Source organism: Mobula birostris, chromosome 8 (genome assembly GCF_030028105.1).
Source record: "Mobula birostris isolate sMobBir1 chromosome 8, sMobBir1.hap1, whole genome shotgun sequence".
Classification (NCBI taxonomy): Eukaryota; Metazoa; Chordata; class Chondrichthyes; order Myliobatiformes; family Myliobatidae; genus Mobula; species Mobula birostris.
This window is the reverse complement of record NC_092377.1, coordinates 131,953,442-131,973,120: the sequence shown is the minus strand read 5'-3', so window position 1 is coordinate 131,973,120 and position 19,679 is coordinate 131,953,442. Positions and strand designations below refer to the sequence as shown.

The 19,679-nt window shown below is 45.6% G+C and overlaps 1 protein-coding gene across 4 annotated transcripts in view; it reads left to right on the top strand.

Annotated features, from left to right (window-relative positions):
• tmem145 (transmembrane protein 145) overlaps window positions 1-19,679 on the top strand; it is a 58,540-nt gene that overhangs the window by 4,122 nt on the left and 34,739 nt on the right. For all 4 annotated transcript variants that reach the window (XM_072266274.1, XM_072266277.1, XM_072266273.1 and 1 more), the window contains exons 2-3: window positions 6,631-6,705; window positions 8,503-8,580. In XM_072266274.1, coding sequence (XP_072122375.1) covers window positions 6,631-6,705; window positions 8,503-8,580 — 153 coding nt within the window. The remainder of the gene's footprint in view (window positions 1-6,630; window positions 6,706-8,502; window positions 8,581-19,679) is intronic.

Genomic DNA, 19,679 nt, shown 5'->3' with positions numbered 1-19,679 from the left:
AGTTAGTCCTGATGAAGGGTCTCGACCCGAAATGTTGACTGTACTTCTTCCTATAGATGCTGCCTGGCCTGCTGTGTTCCACCAGCATTTTGTGTGCGTTGCTTGGATTTCCAGCATCTGCAGGTTTTCTTGTACATGCTGTCTGGGAATGGGATCTCTATGGGGTATCGAGGTGTAGAGTCACCAGCAGGCTTTGGACACACACTACTCTCCCTGATCGGGAGACTCAGGACCACTGCAGAAACCCTGTGTCAACTTCCTTGGGGTTAGGATTTGTAAGCATTTGGAAAACCATGGTCTAATTAGGGACTGTCAGCATGGCCTGGTGTGGGGTAGGACATGTCTTCCTACCTTGATTGAGATTTTTGAGGAGATGATGTAGGTGATTGTTGAAAGTAGAGCTGCAGATATCATCCACATCGATTTTAGTAAGGACTATGACAAGGTCCCGTACAGGAGGCCTGTCCACAAGATTAAGATGGATGGTGAATTGGTTGCTTGGATTCAGATTTGGCTTGTCAGAGGGTAGAGGCCTTATTCTAGCTGGGGGTCCAATGACTAGTGGTGTTCAGAATCAGAACCAGGTTTATTATCACCGGCATGTGATGTGAAATTTGTTAACTTAGCAGCAGCAGTTCAATGCAATACATAATCTAGCAGAGAGAGAAAAAAAAATAAATACAATAAAAAATAATAAATAAATAAAAATAATAAATAAATAAATAAACAATTACTTATATTGAATAGATTTTTTAAATGTGCAAAAACAGAAATACTATATATTTAAAAAGTGAGGTAGTGTCCAAAGCTTCAAAGTCCATTTAGGAATCGGATGGCAGAGGGGAAGAAGCTGTTCCAGAATCGCTGAGTGTGTGCCTTCAGGCTTCTGTATCTCCTACCTGATGGTAACAGTGAAAAAAGGGCATGCCCTGGGTGCTGGGGGTCCTTAATAATGGACGCTGACTTTCTGAGACACCACTCCCTAAAGATGCCCTGGGTACGTTGTACCCAAGATGGAGCTGACTAGATTTACAACCTTCTGCAGCTTCTTTCGGTCCTGTGCAGTAGCCCCTCATACCAGACAGTGATGCAGGGATCTGCACAGGAATCTCTAATTTACAGTATATAACTGACCTGGATGAAAACATGGATGGGTGGGTCAGTAAGTTTTCAGATGATACTAGATGAGTACTGTTGTAGATAGTGTAGAAGATTGCCAAATGATACAGTGGAATAGAGATCAGTTACAGATTTGGGCAAAGAAATGGCAGGTGGAGTTTAATGAAGCCAAATGTGAAGTGTTGCACTTTGGGAGGTCAGATGTAAAAAGGCAGAACCCTTAACACTACTGATGTATGAGGGATCTTGGAGTTCAAGCCTATAGCTCTCTGAAAGAGGCTGGATGGGTTGATGGGGTGATGAAGAAGGTGTGTTTGCCTTTATTATTCTGAGGTCAAGAGTCAGCAAGCTGTGTTGCAGCTTTAGAAAACAATGGTTAGGCCGCATCTGGAGTATTGCATTCAGTACTGGTCACCCTATTACAGGAAGGATGTGGAGGCTTTGGAGAGGGTGCAGAGAAAGTTCACCCGGACGCTGCCTGGATTAGAGGGCTATAACGCTATAAAGAGAGGTTGGAGAAATTTGGCGTTCCCTTTGGAGGCTGAGGGGAGATCATGAGAGGTTTGCATGTGTATGAGTGGCACAGACAGAGTGGAGAGCGGTATCTTTTTTCCAGGGTTGAAATATCTAATAAGAGGGTATGAAGTGAAGGTGAGAGTAAGTTCAAAGGAGATGTGTGGGGCAAATTTCTTCTTACGCAGAGAGCAGTGGGGGCCTGGAATGTTCCACCAGGGTTGGTGATGGAGAAAGATATGACAGCGGTGTTTAAAAGGCTGTTATAATGACACACAAATGCACAGAGGTTGGAGGGATATGGACATTGTGTAGGCAGAAGGGATTAATTTAGTTAGCTGTTTAATTAGTTCTGCTCAGCATGGTGGGTTACAGGATCTGTTCCCGTGCTCTTCTTTGGTCTATAGCTGATATCACAAAAATGCAAATGACTCAAAAAGTGCGTATATATTTCTAAAAAGCTTACGTATTTGGGGGAATTTTGGTTGAGCCATTGTTTATCAGCTGAAAATAGACCCTTCAGTCCATCGAGTCCATGTTGACCATCAACTACCCGTTTACACTGATTACATATCCCCACTGACTCCACCCCGATTCAACTTCTCACCTACACACCAGGGAGGCAATTCACTGGCGTATTTGCATAGGGATGTGGGAGGGAACAGGAGCATCCAGAGGGAACTCAATTGGTCACAGGGAAAATGTGCAAACTATGTCCCCCTCAACACATGCACACACAGCACAGTGTTCTACAGTGCAGTATGAGCGCTTCAGCCCAAGATCAATGTAATGCTTCTTATACTTTATACTTATACTTTATTGTCGCCAAACAATTGATACTAGAACGTACAATCATCACAGCGATATTTGATTCTGCGCGTCCCACTCCCTGGATTACAAATCAATAGTAAATATTAAACACTTAAATTATAAATCATAAATAGAAAATAGAAAAATGGAAAGTAAGGTAGTGCAAAAAAAAAACCGAGAGGCAGGTCCGGATATTTGGAGGGTACGGCCCAGATCCGGGTCAGGATCCGTTCAGCATTATTTTCACAGATCTTCTTTCCCATATGGGCCTCCATTTTTCTTTCATCCATGTGCCTATCAAAGAGTTAATATCCCTAATGTATCTGCCTCTATCACCACCACTAGCAATGCGTTCCACATACCTACAACTCTCTATGTCACCTCTTGTGACATGGCACATAATGAATGAATGAACTTCTGACTTCTCCCTATACTTCCTCCAATTAAGGTATGTCCTCGCATATTAGCTATTTCCCATCCTGGGAAAAACTTGCCAGCTGTCCACTCTATCTATCCTAGTTATTTTAAATTCCTCTGTGAAGTCGCCTCTCATCCTCTTCTGCTCCAAAGGGAAAAGCTATAGCTTGCCCAGCCATACGTCGTAAGATTTCTTCTGTAACCCAAGCAGTGTCCTGGTAAATGTCCTCTGCATCATCTCTAAAGCTTCCACTTCCTTCCCATAATGAGGCAACCAGAGCTGAACACAATACTCTGCAAGGTCTAACCAGAGTTTTACAGATTTGCAGCATTACTCGTAGCTTTTGAACTCAATTCCCCAACTAATGAAGGCCAACACACCATACGCCCTCTTAACCACCCTATCAACTTGCGTGGCAACTTTGAGGGATCTATGGACTTGGACTGTAAGATCCTTCTGTTTTTCCAAACTGCTAAGAGTCCTGCCATTAACTTTATACTCCATCAATGTCCCATTGTAACCTTTGTATTATCTGCAAATTTATTAACTCAAGTTATTTATAAAAATCAGATCCCTGCAGAACACTACTAGTTATGGATCTCCAGGCATCTATCACTACCCTCTGCCTTTCGTATCCATGCAACCAAGTTTACCTGTATCCTGTGGTTCCTATCTTTCTGATCGAGCTTACCATGGGAAACCTTGTTGAAACCCTTATACACCACATCCACAACTCTACCTTCAACTTGTTTTGTGACATCCTCAAAAAAAAAGGTCAGTCAAGCTTCTGAGGCATGACCTGCCCCTCGCAAAGCTTTGCTGATGACCCTGATCAGACTGTGCTTCTCTCCAAATGCATGTAAACCCTGTCTCTAAGAATCCTCTCTAATAGTTTGCTCACCACTGATGTAAGACTCAATGGTCTATTATTCCAAGGGTTTGTTCATTATGTGCTGTGTCGTATGACGTGTGTGATCGTGGTCTTTCCATGACCATGATTGTTCTTGGCAAATTTTTCTACAGAAGTGGATTACCATTCTGCCTTCCCGGGTAGTGTCATTACAAAATGGGTGATCCCTGCCATTATCAATAACTCTTCAGAGATTGCCTGGCGTCAGTGGTTGCTTAACCAGGATTTATGATATGCACCAGCTGCTCATACAATTACTTGCTCCCATGGCTTCACATGATCCTTTCTCAGGGTTTGGGGGGGTCTAAAAAGGTGCTACACCTTACCCATCTAGAACTTCAGGCAGTTTATTCCTCTTCTATCCCTGATTCTTCCTACCATCAGTCTCGTCAACCTCCTGTTCTTCAGGTAAGTATAGATCACCCTGAGGCTTTCTTAATCCTACTCACCAAGACCTTCTCATGATTCTTCTAGCTCTCCTAAGTCCCTTCATTCCTGGCTACCTAGTAACTCTCGAGAGCCCTGTCTGATCCTTGCTTTCTAAACCTCTAGTAAGCTTCCTTCTTCCTCTTGAACAGCTGTTCTACATTTCTTGTCAACCATGGTTACTTGACCCTACCCACCTGTCCCTGCTAAATGGGACAAACCTATCCCAAACTTGTTGTACATTTCCTCGAGAACATCTTTTCCCAATTTATGCTCCCAAGTTTCTATCTAATAGTATCGTAATTACCGTACTGTCTGCCCCTAACCCTGTCTAGGACTATGCTAAAGGTCAGTGTGTTGTGGTCACTGACTCCGAAATGTTCACCCACTGAAAGGTCTGACAGTTGACCAGGTTCATTGCCTGGTACCAGTTCCAGTATGGCTCTTCTCTAGTCAGCCTGTTTACATATTGATTAAAGCACCCTTCCTAGACAAACCTAACAGATTCCTCACCATTTAAAGCTCTTGCACTAAGGAGGTGCCAATCAATATTAGGGAATTGAAGTCACCCATGAGTAACCCTGTTATTTATGTACCTTTCAAAAATCTGTCTTCTGATCTGCTCCTCACTCGCCCTGTTCCTATGGGGAGGAGAGAGAGGTCTATAGAATACTCCCAATAGAGTGATTGCTCCCTTCCTGTCTCTGCTCATGGTGTTTGGCAGTTTTTGTTTCTCAAGAATTCTATCGTATTTCTTTATTGTCTTGGCCAGGTTCCCGCAAGAAAATGCATCTCAGGATACCATATTACAGCAGACTCGTACTTTGTTAATGCATTTACTTTGACTTTGCCTGAATTTCACCCACACTGACTCAGTAAATGATCCCTCCCCTCCCTGATTTGTGTGACTGGCTACTGTTTCCGACTCCATCCAGTCACCAGATCTCTCTCTGACACCTCATTAGACCATCCCTGAGCCTGTTTAACAATTTAAACAGTTCTCATGGTAGCAGAGCGTGGTGACTAGCAGAGCAATGTGGCATTGTCATATTGAGACACCTGAGAGTGGGAGGGTCCCAAGCAAGGAGGACAATGTTAGGTGATGAAGGGACGGTTATTTAAACCGAGGTGCATCAGAGCAGTGTCCTGGGGGAGGGAATGTGACACTCACACAGCCCATTCAATGTTGGACAGCATTCAAAGCAGTCTGGAAAGTAATTAATCATCAAAACCAAGTTTATTGCCGTCTGCACAAGTCCATGTGTGCACAGTTGCAATGAAAACAGAATCAGGTTTATTATCACTGAGATACGTTGTGAAATTGTTTTTCTTGCAGCAGTTCAGTGCAAGACTGTCCATTACAATGAAGAAATGCTAAGTAATTAAATAGTGCGGGAAAAGGAATCGCAAGGCAGTGTTTGTTCATTGGTTCATGAACTGTTGAGGAATCTGATGGCAGAGGGAAAGAAGCTATTGCTAAAATGTTAACTGTGGGGTCTTCGGGCTCTTGTACGTGTTCGCGGATGTTAGGAGCAAGAAGTGGGCATGTTCCAGGTGATGAGGTTCCTTAATGCAAGATGTCACCTTGAGGCACCACTTTTTGCAGCTGCGGATGTCGTCCGTGGTGGGAAGGCTTGTGCCCAATCCTCTACACCCTCCTGTCATCCTGTCTTTTGGAGCCTCCATGCCAAGCTATGATGCATGGATTGTGTAATGCAGCAGGTTTGATTAGGGAGCTGAAGGTAATTAGGGATCTTAAGGGGAAAGGACCCTTCAGAGGCAGTGATGATGATAATATCATAATTAAATATAAAACTATAAGATAATTTCCCAACACTTGAACTTAAATGCCTCGACTAGTAAAGACAAGCATGATGTAATTCTTTATCACCATTTCAACCTGTGCAGCCACTTTCAGGGACTTGTGGACCTGGACCTTAAGATCTGTCAAACTTCTACAGATGTGCGTTGTATAGTCTAAGGTGGAAATGGTGGATAACTGGGGGGAGAGGGGAGAAGTTTAAAGGAGAGGTGCAAGGCAAGTTTTTGTTTTACACAGAATGGTGGGTGCCTGGAACGTGCTGCCGGGGGTGTCACTGGAGGCAGGTAAGAGAGAGGCACTTAAGTTGCTCTTAAATGACATGCAAAAAGACAGGGGTCAAAAAATGTGGATCAAATGCAGGCAGATGGGATTGATTAATTGGCATTGTGATGGGCACAGATATGGTGGTCTGGAGGGCCTGTTGCTGGATTTGTGTTAAAGTTCAGGAGGTCGGGGGGGGGGGGTGCTGGCATGGTGTGTGAATCAGTCCTAGATCAACCGTGACATCTTAGGGTGAGGATCAAGATTGAAGGGGCCAAATGGCAGTTCCTCAGAGGCAGGCTGCAACCTATGACCCATGCCCTTGTATAACCTATGACCTCTCTCCCTCAGGATTGGGTGTTCCTCACCAGATTCTGCTTCCTGTCCAACCATGGGAGGCTTCAGTTCCACTTCAAATATCCTGAGGTGTGTGTGACGGTGGGAGGAGATGAACGTCGGTGCGCAGTGGTTGGTGGCGGGGGTGGGGGGGAGCGCAGGGAAGGAGGATCACTGGCTGAGAGGGGTGCTGGAGAGAAGGGTTTAGCACTGGGAGGATGTGTGGGGAGATCAGGAGGTGTAGGGGTGGGAGGTCAGGTGGGTATTGGTGAGATGTGATGGGGTGGGCAAGGTGACCCTGGATGGTGATGTGGGGCTTTAGTGGGGAGAGAGGGTAGGGTCAGCCTCAAAGGCAGTGATGAACATGGGGGGGGTTTGGAGAAAGGGGTATTGGTAGATCAGCTTCAGGCTTGGCAGGATGGAACGGGGAGAAGATGGAAGTGGAGAAGTGCAAGGAACTGCAGGGGTATTGGGGGCCTGCTACAGATCCAGGAACCAATCAGAAAAGAGCTATTGGGTCAACTGACCTAGGCATCCCAAACTGGTTGGGGAGCTTTTGTAAAACTGGTCAGTTGGTGGGGATTTAGTGGGTTGGGAGAGGTGGGTTTGAGAGTGTTGGGTTGGAAACTGTTGAATTGGTCTCAGCTGATTTTGGGAGTGACAGCTTTGGAAGGGGCGGTATGGATTAGGCAGCGTTAGGGATGAGGGGAGTGTGGGTTGGGATCATCTGAATTGGATTTGGGAGGGGAGGAATGGTTGACTGTGTTGAGCTGGGGAGGATTGGTTTGAACTGAGCTGAATGGGAGATGGTTGGGTGGAGTGGAGTGGGTTTAATATAGGAGTGTTGGATTCAGGAAGACAGAGTTGGGGGAGATCGAGTTGGGTTGTAGGAGATTGGGTTCAATTAAGTTGATAGGGAGGATTAGGAGGGGTGGGTTGGATTGAAATGGATTGGGATGTGTTGAGTTAGAGAAGGGACTAGAACTAGGGGTTGGGTTGGACTAAGATGTGGTGGGATGGGTTCCATTCAGTTTGGGAAAGTTGCATTGGTCTGAGTTGGGGAGGATTGGGAGTGGTAGCTTTGGGGAGAAAGGGGTAATTTATGGAAGGTTGGGTTGACTAAGTTGGATTGGGTGAGTTGAGCTGGGGATAAGAATGTTTGGTTGGGGAGGATTTATTGGACTGAAATGAATTGAAGAGGGTTGGGTAGAGTACAATGGGTTTAGTTGGGGAGTGTTGGGTTGACTGAGTTGAACTGGTGAAGGCTGGGATGGAGAGGGCAGTGTTGATTGGGGAGGATTAGGTGGTATGGAGTTGAGTTGTCAAGGGTTGGGTGTGTTCAGTTGCAGATGGCTGTGGAATGTAAGGTTTGGTTGGGGAAGACTGGGTTAGATAGAGCTGAGTTGAGGAGAATTGGGAGGTGTGGTTGGACTGGATTGGGTGTGTTGATTTGGAAAGGGAAATGTGGTTAGGAGGGTTGGATTTGTGGAGTTGGGGTTGGAAGAGTTGAGGTGCGGAGGGTATTTTTGGGTGGCTTTGGGAGTATTGGGTTGGACTGAGTTGAACTGGGAAGGGGTGGGTTTGGAAACGGTTATGATAGGTCATGTAGGGATGGGAAGGGGTGAGTTCGGAGAGGGTTGTGTAGGGTTGCGTTTGAAGAGGGTGGAGATGGGTCATGTAGGGTTGGGGAAGGGTGGGTTGGGAGTTTATGGGCAAGGGAAGATCCACAGGATTGGGGCTCAGCTCCAAAAGTGGGAGGGTATTGGCTGGACTGGGAGCCTCTCTTGGCACCAAGTTAAGGCCCCCATCACCTCTTCATTTCTGGTAACATGTGGAAGGGTGAATGATAATGTCTGACCCCGCTCCCTCACTTTTCTCTTTCCACAGGCCAACTGTTGCCAGAATGTTCTGCTGTACTTTGACGATGCCACACAGTGGCCAGCCATCTATCAGAAGCAGAACCTGGTGAGTGTGGGTTTGTCCCCGGGGATCCCAGGTACTTGGTCCAGCTTTGCTTCCACACCTCACCCACCATTCCACATCCCAACCTGTCCAGTTCCTATTTTACCTGTCCCTCATCCTACCCTCCCGTATCTGCCTCCTCCCCCTCCACCAACCCATCATAATCCATTTTCTACAGTCACCCCATACCCCTCCCTTCTACACCCTAGGCACACCGTCCTAACATCCCTCCACAGGCACTAGTTAGTCTTCTCACATCTGCTCACCAAATGCACAACAAAAAGCATCCTGTCTGAAGCACCATGACTTGGTCTGGCAACTGCCCTACACGTGACTGCACAAAACTGCAGAGAGTTGTGGGTGCAGCTCAGCAAATCACAGAAACTAGTCTCCACTCCATGGACTCTGCCTACACTTCTTACTGCCTCGGTAAAGCAGCCAGCACAATCAAAGACCCCACCCACCCCTCTTCTTTCTTCTCCCATTTGGCAGAAGATACAAAGGCCTGAAAGCGCATGCCACCAGCCTCTAGGACAGTTTCTATCCCACTTATATAGACATTGAATGGTTCCCTAGTATGATAAAATCGACTATTGACCTGGTAATCTGCCCCATTATGGCTTTGCACTTTATTGTCTGCCTGCACTGCACATTCTCTGTCACTGGAACACTATAATCTGCACAAACATGAGCGATTTGGCAGGTGCAGGAAATCCAGAGCAACATACACACAAAATACTAAATGCTGGAGGAACTCAGCAGGTTGACAGCTTTTATTGTCGGTGGGGTGGGGGGGGGTGGTAAAATAAGCAGTTGGCATTTCTGTCTGAGATCAGTCATCATGTACCTTTCATTTATTCTGCAATCTGTTATTATTTCTCCTTGTGCTATCTGAATGCACAGTTATAATGATCTGTATGGACAGTGTGCAAGTCTGTACCTCAGTACAATTGACAGTAACAAACCAATACCACCGGACAACAAAGATTTTGTTTACTGAATACTTGTGGGTGTATCTTATGGATTTTGGGCTACTGATCATTAAAATAACCATGAAATTTCCCTACCATACACCATTTTTTTTGGAATGGCCTATATTTGTTGTTTCAATTCATAACACAAGTCAATTAAAATGTTGCCCAACATGTAAGCTGAGAAGTTTTCTATCTTGTCCAGGCATGCCTGGGCGTGCTTTGGGTTGCCTGCATGACCCACAACGTTGGAGTCTTCTTACTGAATTTTTAGTGTTAAGCCCGAAAGCTGTGCTGCCACACAATGGCAGGGTCCACCCTTCAGTGCAGAAACACGAAAGGAAACTATACCAAACTTTGGGAGTCTTGTTGAAACACATATAGTACAGCAACTGCAACTGGAACATCTGCGGTGATCTGAAAGTAGTAGTGCTGCTACGAGGAATGCAGCTGGGCTACACCAAGTACTGTTGTTTCATTTGCGAACAGAACAGCTGTGCTAAAGAATCTCATTACGTTAATAAGGATTGGCCACTCCGTAAGCAGTTGTTGCCAGGGAAGAAAAGTCTGGCACATAAGTCACTTGTAGACCCAACAAAGATATTTTGGCCGCCAGGACATATAAAACTGGGGCTTATGAAATACTTCGTGAAAGCGATGAACAAGGAATGTGAAGGACTTTGATATTTGAGACAGATGTTTCCCAGAATAACTGATGCCAAGATTAAGAAGGCATTTTTTGTTGGGCCACAAATCGAAGAGATCATCAATGACTGGCAATTTGAAGAACTACTTGTGGCACTGGGGAAAATCCCATGGAAGGCATTCAAGGCTGTTGTTGAAATTTTTCTTGGCAACTACAGAGCAGCAAGCTACATGTAGCTGGTTGACAACACGCTTCAAACATACAAAACCATGAAGTACAACATGCCACTGAAAATTTTATTTTCTGCATTCCCACCTAGACTTTTTCCCTGCCAATTTTGGCATTGTCAGTGACGAGCACACAGACACAGGTGTCAGGGCAACTGGAATCCACCAATGTGGGCTGATTACCTTTGGACCCTTAAGCAAGAAGCCTAAGGGCCAAATTATACTTCTGCGTCAAATCTACGCCATGGGTACGGCGTAGCCGCGTACCCTACGCTGTACCTGACAGGCACCGGCGCAAAAATGTAACTACACGTCACGGTGGCGCAGACCGCAACAACTGTGATTGGTCTGCTTGGTAGCATGGCATTTCCTCCTGCACTGCAATAGCTCCTTATTGGGCGACTGAAGGGCAGGGAAGGAACTCTGGCTGCAATGCTTTCCATAAAGCTTTACAGACCTCCAAAATTATGGAGGACCCTGTGCTTGACGCCAGTTTGTAGCTAGCTGCTACAGCCTGTTGACTTCCACCTGAAGCTAAAACTTGAATATTGATTGCTAGTCTCTGAGTATACTGCGCGTACATGATGCGAAATAAATGGTTGGAGACGATGAACCAAATCGTCAAATCTACCTGCCGACATCCGAAAATATTTGAAATGCATTTCTTCATCCATGTCTCTCAGTGATCTGACAAGCACAGAAAATTCACCCTCCTTCAGTTTCAGTCGCCATTCTTTGAAGTTTGAGTTTCTTCGTGTTGCGTTTCAGCACGAACAAACTCAACACAGTGGCATAGAAACCCCACTGCCAACTAGCGTTTTGGCGGTGAATTGCAGAGCGATGCAAACACACCAATGCACAAGTATAAATGCTCACAACGGCGTAGCCCACTTGAGTAGGCTATGGTGTAGGCTACTACGCAGAAGTATAAATCAGCCTTTGGACATGGAGTACCAATGAAAGTCATCATCAAAGCCCCTTTTTTGTAAGCTTAGTTGAACTATTGAAAATTATCAAGACTGTTACACAATTAAACACATTATATTCAATTAAAGTTAATTTCTTGTTTCTCCAAATTCCAATGTGATACAAGTAGTCTGAAATTACATTTGTGTTCAGCTTCAAGTGATCTATATATTTCCAAGGAAGCAACACTTCTTAAGAAAATTATTGCTGTCCAATGTAGCTTATCCACCTTCCCCACCCTTGTCCCAGTAGCTCACTTCATCATCCTTCCTATCCATCTCCCACCTTTGACACTCCTTCTCCTCCCCCATATCTCCATCCCTCTCTCCTCCCATCTCCTACTCACCCTTCCCTTTCTCCCTCACCCCATTCCTGAGAGAAAAGGAGCAGTTCGAGAGCAGGAAAGGGTTGAATTGCCAACAGTTCCATGTTGGATGGGAAGCTCGTGTTTAAAAACACAGAGAATAAGGGATTACTGTAGACTCACAGAGTCACGCCGTACGGAAACAGGCCACTCTGCCCAACTGTTCCGGGTTGACGAAGATTCCCATCTCAGCTAATCCTATTTGCCCATCTTCGGCCCATATACCTCTAAATCTTTCCTATCCACATATATGCTTTTAAATGTTGTTAATGTACCTCTCTCTGGCATTTCATATATTGTCCACACTGTGGGTGAAAATTTTGCCCCTCAGGTTCCTATTAAGTCTCTTTCCTCTCACCGCAAACCTTTGCCCTCCCTGATACCAAACCCTGGAGAAAAAGACTATTGAATGGAACCTAGTACAATAAGATGGACTCTTGACCTCACAATCTACCTTATGATCTTGCACCTTACTGTTTACCTGCACTGCACTTTCTCTGTAGCTGTTACACTTTATTCTGCTTTGTTATTATATTTCCCTGTTCTAATGCACAGTGTAATGACCTCGTGTTTGACGAGATTCAGATTCATTTATTACTCACACGTACATGGAAAAATAAAAGGAAATACGTCGCTGGCAGTAACAACCAACACACCGAAAGATGTGCTGGGGGCAGCCCACAAATTGCCACACATTGCAACACAACACAACATGCCCACAATGGTTAGCAGAACAACATGGGCAGCAACAACAACCATACATCAAAACAGCAGCAAAACAAGCTCACCTTCCCACTGACTCACTCAAAACACAGACAGGCCGCCTCCAGGCCTCCAATCCGTAGGCCTTGGCCCCGGACTCTCAGACTGGCAGACATTAGGCCTCCAACCTCCACTGCCCGGCCCAGAACCAGAGACATCGGGCTGTGACATTCAGACTTGCCAATTTCAGTCTTTGACCTCCATTATTGACCCCAAGACCAGACGATCATGGGACTATATTCCAGGCTTCAACAGGAGGAATACAGTGTTGGGAAATGTACGATAATGCATGTAAGAGGAACTGTAGTGTGGACTATTATCTAAATGGGGAGAAGGTTCAAACATCAGAGATGCAGAGGGACTTGGGAGTCCTCGTGCTTTGCTGCCACTTGTGTGTGGGAGGGGAGGCTGGGGGGGGGCTTTGGGGTTCTAACATTTAACTCTCATTCATTCTTTGGTGTACTCCTGTGTTTTTGTGGATGTTTGCGAAGAAAAAGAATTTCAGGATGTATATTGTATACATTTCCCTGACATTAAATGTACCTTTGAACCTATTGAAGACTCCCAGAAGGTTAATTTATAGGTTGAGTCTGTGGCAAAGAAGGCAAATGCAATGTTGCCATTTATTTCAAGGGGAACAGAATGTAAAAGTAAGGAGATAATGCTGAGGCTTTATTAGTCAGGCAGTACTTGGAGCATTATCAACAGATCTGGACCCCATATCTCAGAAAGGATGCTTTGTCTTTGGAGAGAGTCCACAGGAAGTTCACAAGGATGACTCCAGGAATGAAGGGGTTGATATATGAGGAGCACTTTGCAACCTTAGACCATAAGACATAGGAGTAGAATTTGGCCATTTGACCCATCAAGTCTGCTCTGCCATTCAATCATAGCTGATCCGTTTTTCCCCTCCTCAGCCCCAGCTCCCCAGCCTTTTCCCCATAACCTTTGATGCCGTGCCTAATCAACAACCTGGCCTCACCAACTGCCTGTGGTAATAAGTTCCACAATTTCACCACCCTCTGGCTGATGAAATTTCTCCGCATCTCCTTTTTAAATGGACGCCCTCCATCCTGAAGCTGTGCCCTCTTGTCCTAGACCTTCCTTGCCATGGGAAACATCCTTTCCACACCTATTCTGTCTAGGCCTTTCGACATTCGAAAGGTTTCAATGAGATTCCCCCCTCATCCTTCTGAATTCCAGTGAGTACAGACCCAGAGCCATCAAATGTTCCTTGTGTATTAACCCTTTCATTCCTGAAGCATTGTTGTGAACCCTCTCCGAACCCTCTCCAACAGCTCTTTTTAGATGAGGAGCCCAGAGAGGTTCACAATACTCAAGATGAGGTGCCTTATAAAGACCCAGCTTCACACTCCTGCTCTTGTACTGCAGAGCTCTTGAAATGAATGCTAACATTGCATTTGCCTTCCTCACCTTCAATTCAACCTGCAAGTTAACCTTTAGGATGTTCTGTGCAAGGACTCCCAAGTCCCTTTGCATCTCAGATTTTTGAATTTTCTCCCCATTTAGAAAATAGTCAAAGTGTATGACCGTACATTTTCCAACATTGTGTTTCATTTGCCATTCTCTTGCCCAATCTCCTAATCTGTCTAAGTCCTTCTGCAGCCTACCTGTTTCCTCAGCACTACTTGCCCTCCACCAATCTTCATACCACCCGCAAACTTGGCAACAAAGCCATCTATTCCAACATCTAAGTGATCGATATACAGCATAAAAAGAAGCAGTCCCAATTCTGACCCCTGTGGAATACCACTAGTCACTGGCAGCCAACCAGAAAAGGATCCTTTTATTCCTACTCATGCCTCCTACCAATCAGCCAATGCTCTAACCATGCCTGTAACTTTCCTGTAATACCATGGGCTCTTAACTTGGTAAGCAGCTGTATGTGTGGCACCTTGTCAAGGGTTTTCTGCAAGTCCAAATATACAACATCCACAACATCCTTTAGCTATCCCGCTTGTAATCACCTCAAAGAGTTCCAACTGTTTCGTCAGGCAAGAATTTCCCTTAAGGAAACCGTGCTGACTTTGTCCTATCTTGCCTGTGTCACCAAGTACTCCATAACCTCATCCTTAACAATTGACTTCAACATCTTCCCAACCACTGAAGTCAGGCTAACCGGCCTATAATTTCCTTTCTGCTGCCTCCCTCCTTTCTTAAAGAGTGAAGTGACATTTGCAATTTGCCAATCCTCTGGCACCATGCCAGAGTCCAACGATTTTTGAAAGATCATTACTAATGCCTCCACAGTCACTACCACTACCTCTTTCAGAACCCTAGAGTGCAGTTCCTCTGACCCAGGAGACTTGTGTACCATTAGGTCTTTCAGCTTTTTGAGCACCTTCTCCCTTGTAATAGTAACTGCACTCACTTCTCTTCCCTCAAACCTTTCAACATCTGGCACACTGCTAGTGTCTTCCACAGTGAAGACTGATGCAAAATACTCAGTTAGTTCATCAGCCATCTCCTTGTTCCCCGTTATTATTTCTCTGGCCTCATTTTCTAGTGGTCCTCTATCCACTCTCATCTCTTCTATTTTTTACATACTTGTAAAAGCATTTACTATCCACTTTGATATTGTTTGCTAGCTTGCTTTCATATTTCATCTTTTCCTGTCTTATGATTCTTTTAGTTGCTCTCTGTAAGATTTTAAAAGCTTCCCAATCCTGTCTTCCTATAATGTTTGCTTTGTTGTATGCCCCCTCTTTTTCTTTTACATTAGCTTTGACTTCCCTTATCAACAACAGTTGAACTATTTTGTCATTTGAGTATTTCTTCTATCCTGCACCATCCTTATTTTCCCCTGAAACTCGCAACGTTGCTTCTGTGCTGTCTTCCCTGCATACTCCTCTCCCATACCACGTAATTTCCTTTACTCCACTGAAGTACTGCGAAGTACTGCTACGTCAGACTTTACTTTCCCCTATCAGGTTTCAAGTTGAATTCAATCTTATTGTGATCACTGGTTCCTAAGGGTTCTTTTACCTTAAGCTCCCTAATCACCTCTGTTTCATTACATAACCCCAATCCAGTATAGCTAATCCCCTACTATGCTCAATGACAAACTGTTGGAAAAAGCCATCTTCTAGGCATTCAACAAACTCACTCTCTGGAGATCCATTTCCAATCTGATTTTCCCAATCGATCTGTGTGTTGAAATCTCCTGTGACTATCATAACATTGCTCTTTTAACATACCTTTTCTATTTCTTATTGTAATCTGTGGTCCACATCTCAGCTACTGTTGGGAGGTTTGTATACCACTGCCGTTGGGGTCCTTTTACCCTTGCAGTTTCTTAACTCAACCAACAAGGATTCAACAACTTCCAATCCTATGTCACATCTTTCTACTGATTTGATGCCATCCTTTACCAGCAGAGCCACACCACCCCCTCTGCCTACCTTCCTATCACTCCAATATAACGTGTAACCTTGGACATTCAGCTCCCAACTACAACCATCCTATAGCCATGATTCAGTGATGGCCACGACATCATACCCAGTGATCTGTTAAAGTGGAACAGGATTATCCACCTTATTTCTTATACTCCATGCATTGAGATATAACACTTTGAATACTGTATTTGCTGGCCTTTTTGATTCTGTATCCCTTATGCACTGATACTCACCCCGCTGGCAGCAATTATGTCCTATCATCTTCTTCCTGCTCTTCCTGACAGTCTCTCTGCACGCTAGCTTTGCTTTTTTACCATCTGTCCTATCCTGAGTACCTTCACTCCAGTTCCCACCCTCCTGCCAAATTAGTTTAAACCCTCCCCAACAGCTCTAACAAACCTGCCCACGAGAATATTGGTTCCTCTCAGGTTCAGGTGCAAGCCATCACTTCTGAACAGGGTCAAACCTCCCCCAGAAGAGACCCTAATGATCTAAGAACCTGAAGCCCTGCCCCCTGCACCAGCTTCTCAGCCACGCCTTACTTTGCCAGATCATCCTGTTTCTACCCTCACTGGTGTGTGGCACAGGCAGCAATCCAGAAATTGCTATCTGGGAGGTCCTGCTTCTCAGCTTTCTACCTAGATCGCTAAATTCTCTTTTCTTTGCTTTCCCTTCCTATGTCATTGGTACCAATATGTACCAAGACATCTTGCTGCTCCCCCTCCTTCTCCAAACTGTTGTGGATGCGATCTGAGAAGTCCCTGACCCTGGCACCTGGGAGGCAGCTTACCATTCGGGTGTCCTGTTCACATCCACAGAATCTCCTGGTTGTTCCCCTGACTATTGAGTCCCCTATCACTACCGCTCCCCTCTTCTCACCTCTTTCCCTTCTCCATGACGGACCCATGCTCGGCGCCAGTAACCCAGTCTCCATGGCATTCCCCTGGGAGGTCATCCCCCACAACAGTCTCCAAAATGGTATGCTTATTATTGAGGGGTAATAATAAGGGGTGCACTATACTAACTGCCTGTTCACATTTCCATTTCTCCTGACGGTCACCCAGCTACTCGCCTCCTGCAACTTCGGGGTGACTACTTTCCTGTATCTCTGATTATCTCCTCACTCTCCTGTACAAGCCGAAGGTCATCCAGCTGCTACTCCAGATCCCTAACACAGTCTTCGAAGAGCTGCAGCTGGATGAACTTCACGCAGATGAAGTTCCCTGGGAGACTCTGGTTCTCCCAGGACTCCAACATCTGGCATGAAGAACACACAACCGCCATTTACTACATTAGGTATAGTAAGAGAGAGGAAAAAGAAAACCTTCGCAGAAGCTTACCCAGAGCTAACACCTCTCTGAGCCAAAGCCTGATACTCCTACACTCACCACTAACCTTCTCCCGACAATAGCCGCCTCACTTGTCCCTTCTGTACCCGTAGTGTTCTCGTGCAGTGTGTTGAAACTCTGACTAAACACCAAGTTAAACCGGAGCCAATGAAGACAGAGTCGTAGTAAGGTTAACCGTTTACTGTTCACTCTTCTACACCAACATCGTATGGTGAGAAGGCATTGCTTTTATAATGTTCCTTTGTGGATAGAAATGGAGCTCTTCACGATCATTGCTGCACGCATGGCACCCACCATCACACCTTCTCCGAACCAGTTACACATAAGACGCGGCGAAACCGGAGGTGACGTCATCGCATGCTGTGATATACTATAGACAATGAATTTACCTTTGTTAGACTGTAACATAATTATCAACCTTTAACTTTAACTAGAAAATAATTACAAACAAATCATTTAAAAATGTAGACCCAACGAAGCCAAATAAATGCCTTGAGGGCAACACAGTACTTCTAAATAAGCGTCGCCAACCTGCGAGGAACCCTGTCACTGTGGCCTGCTCCTGCCACTGACTGGGCCGTCGGAATGTCTTATAGTCTTGACCACAGGGATTGCTGGTGGAATGTTTGGAATGGGAATGTTATTGTCACATGCACAGAAATACGTTGAAAAGTTTTTCTTACATGCTTTGATCAATTTTTTTATTCAAGATGGTGCTGAGCTACAATGTACGTCAGGGAGAGAATTAATTGTGTTTTAGGTTCTAAGGGATGGTTTTGAGGACAGTGTGAGCGTTGGGGGTCTGTTTACAGTTTAGGGTCAGGGATGAGGGGGAGTTATAGGTCAGGGGCAGGAGCTGGTGGTCAGAGTGATCTGCAGTTGACGGCCAGCAGTCCCCGAGGGTTGGGGCAGCAGACTCTGCGAACAAAGATCAGCAATCCCTGTGGTCAAGGGCAGAGGTCAGCAAGGCTCGAAGGTGAAGGCTTGGTGACCACCCCTCCCCTCCCAGGTCAGCGAGTCCCAGTGGTCTGTGTGAGTCTGGCAGTGGAGACCAGGAGCACAGTCCCAGTGGTCTGTGTGAGTCTGGCGGTGGAGACCAGGAGCACAGTCCCAGTGGTCTGTGTGAGTCTGGTGGTTGAAACCTGGAGCACAGTCCCAGTGGTCTGTGCGAGTCTGGTGGTCGAGAATGAAGTTGGCAAGTCTGAATGTCACAGCCCGATGTCACTGGTTCTGGGCCGGGCAGTGGAGGTTGGAGGCCTAATGTCTGCCAGTCTGAGAGTCCGGGGCCAAGGCCTACGGATTGGAGGCCTGGAGGCGGCCTGTCTGTGTTTTGAGTGAGTCAGTGGGAAGGTGAGCTTGTTTTGCTGCTGTTTTGATGTATGGGTTGTTGTTGCTGCCCATGTTGTTCTGCTAACCATTGTGGGCATGTTGTGTTGTGTTGCAATGTGTGGCAATTTGTGGGCTGCCCCCAGCACATCTTTCGGTGTGTTGGTTGTTACTGCCAGCGACGTATTTCCTTTTATTTTTCCATGTACGTGTGAGTAATAAATGAATCTGAATCTCGTCAAACACGAGGTCATTACACTGTGCATTAGAACAAGGAAATACAATAACAGCAGAATAAAGTGTACCAGTTACGGAGAAAGTGCAGTGCAGGTAAAGAGTAAGGTGCAAGATCATAAGGTAGATTGTGAGGTGAAGAGTCCATCTTATCATACAAGGCTCCGTTCAATAGTCTTTTCCTCCAGGGTTTGGTATCAGGAAGGGCAAAGGTTTACGGTGAGAGGAAAGAGATTTAATAGGAACCTGAGGGGCAAAATTTTCACCCACAGTGTGGACAATATATCAAATGAATTGCCAGAGAGAGGTACATTAACAACATTTAAAAGCACGTGTGCGGATAGGAAAGATTTAGAGGGATATGGGCCAAAGGTGGACAAATAGGATTAGCTGAGATGGGAATATTAGTCCACATGGAGCAGATGGGCAGAGTGGCCTGTTTCTATTCGGTGTGACTCTGAGAGTCTACAGTAATCCCTTATTCTGTTTTTTTTAAACACGAGCTTCCCCCCAACACCAAGACTACCAAGTTCTATAGTGATCCCACAAAATTTGGAGCATCCCATCCAACACTGAGCACACTGTTCCAAATGCAGCCTCGCCAGCCCCTTGTACATCCCAGCCTCCATGCTAGGTGTCCCAAGTGATGAAGGCCATCGTGCCAAATGCCTTCTTCACCAAGTGCAGGATGAATGTAACCAGATGGTTGATGGTTAGCATGGACACAGTGGGCTGAAGGGCCTGTTTCTCTCCTGCATCTGTCTGCGTCTGCCTGGAGTGCCCTGGATTAATCCCAGAACCCAACTGACCGAGGAGCTGTACCTCAGACATTGTCAGGTGT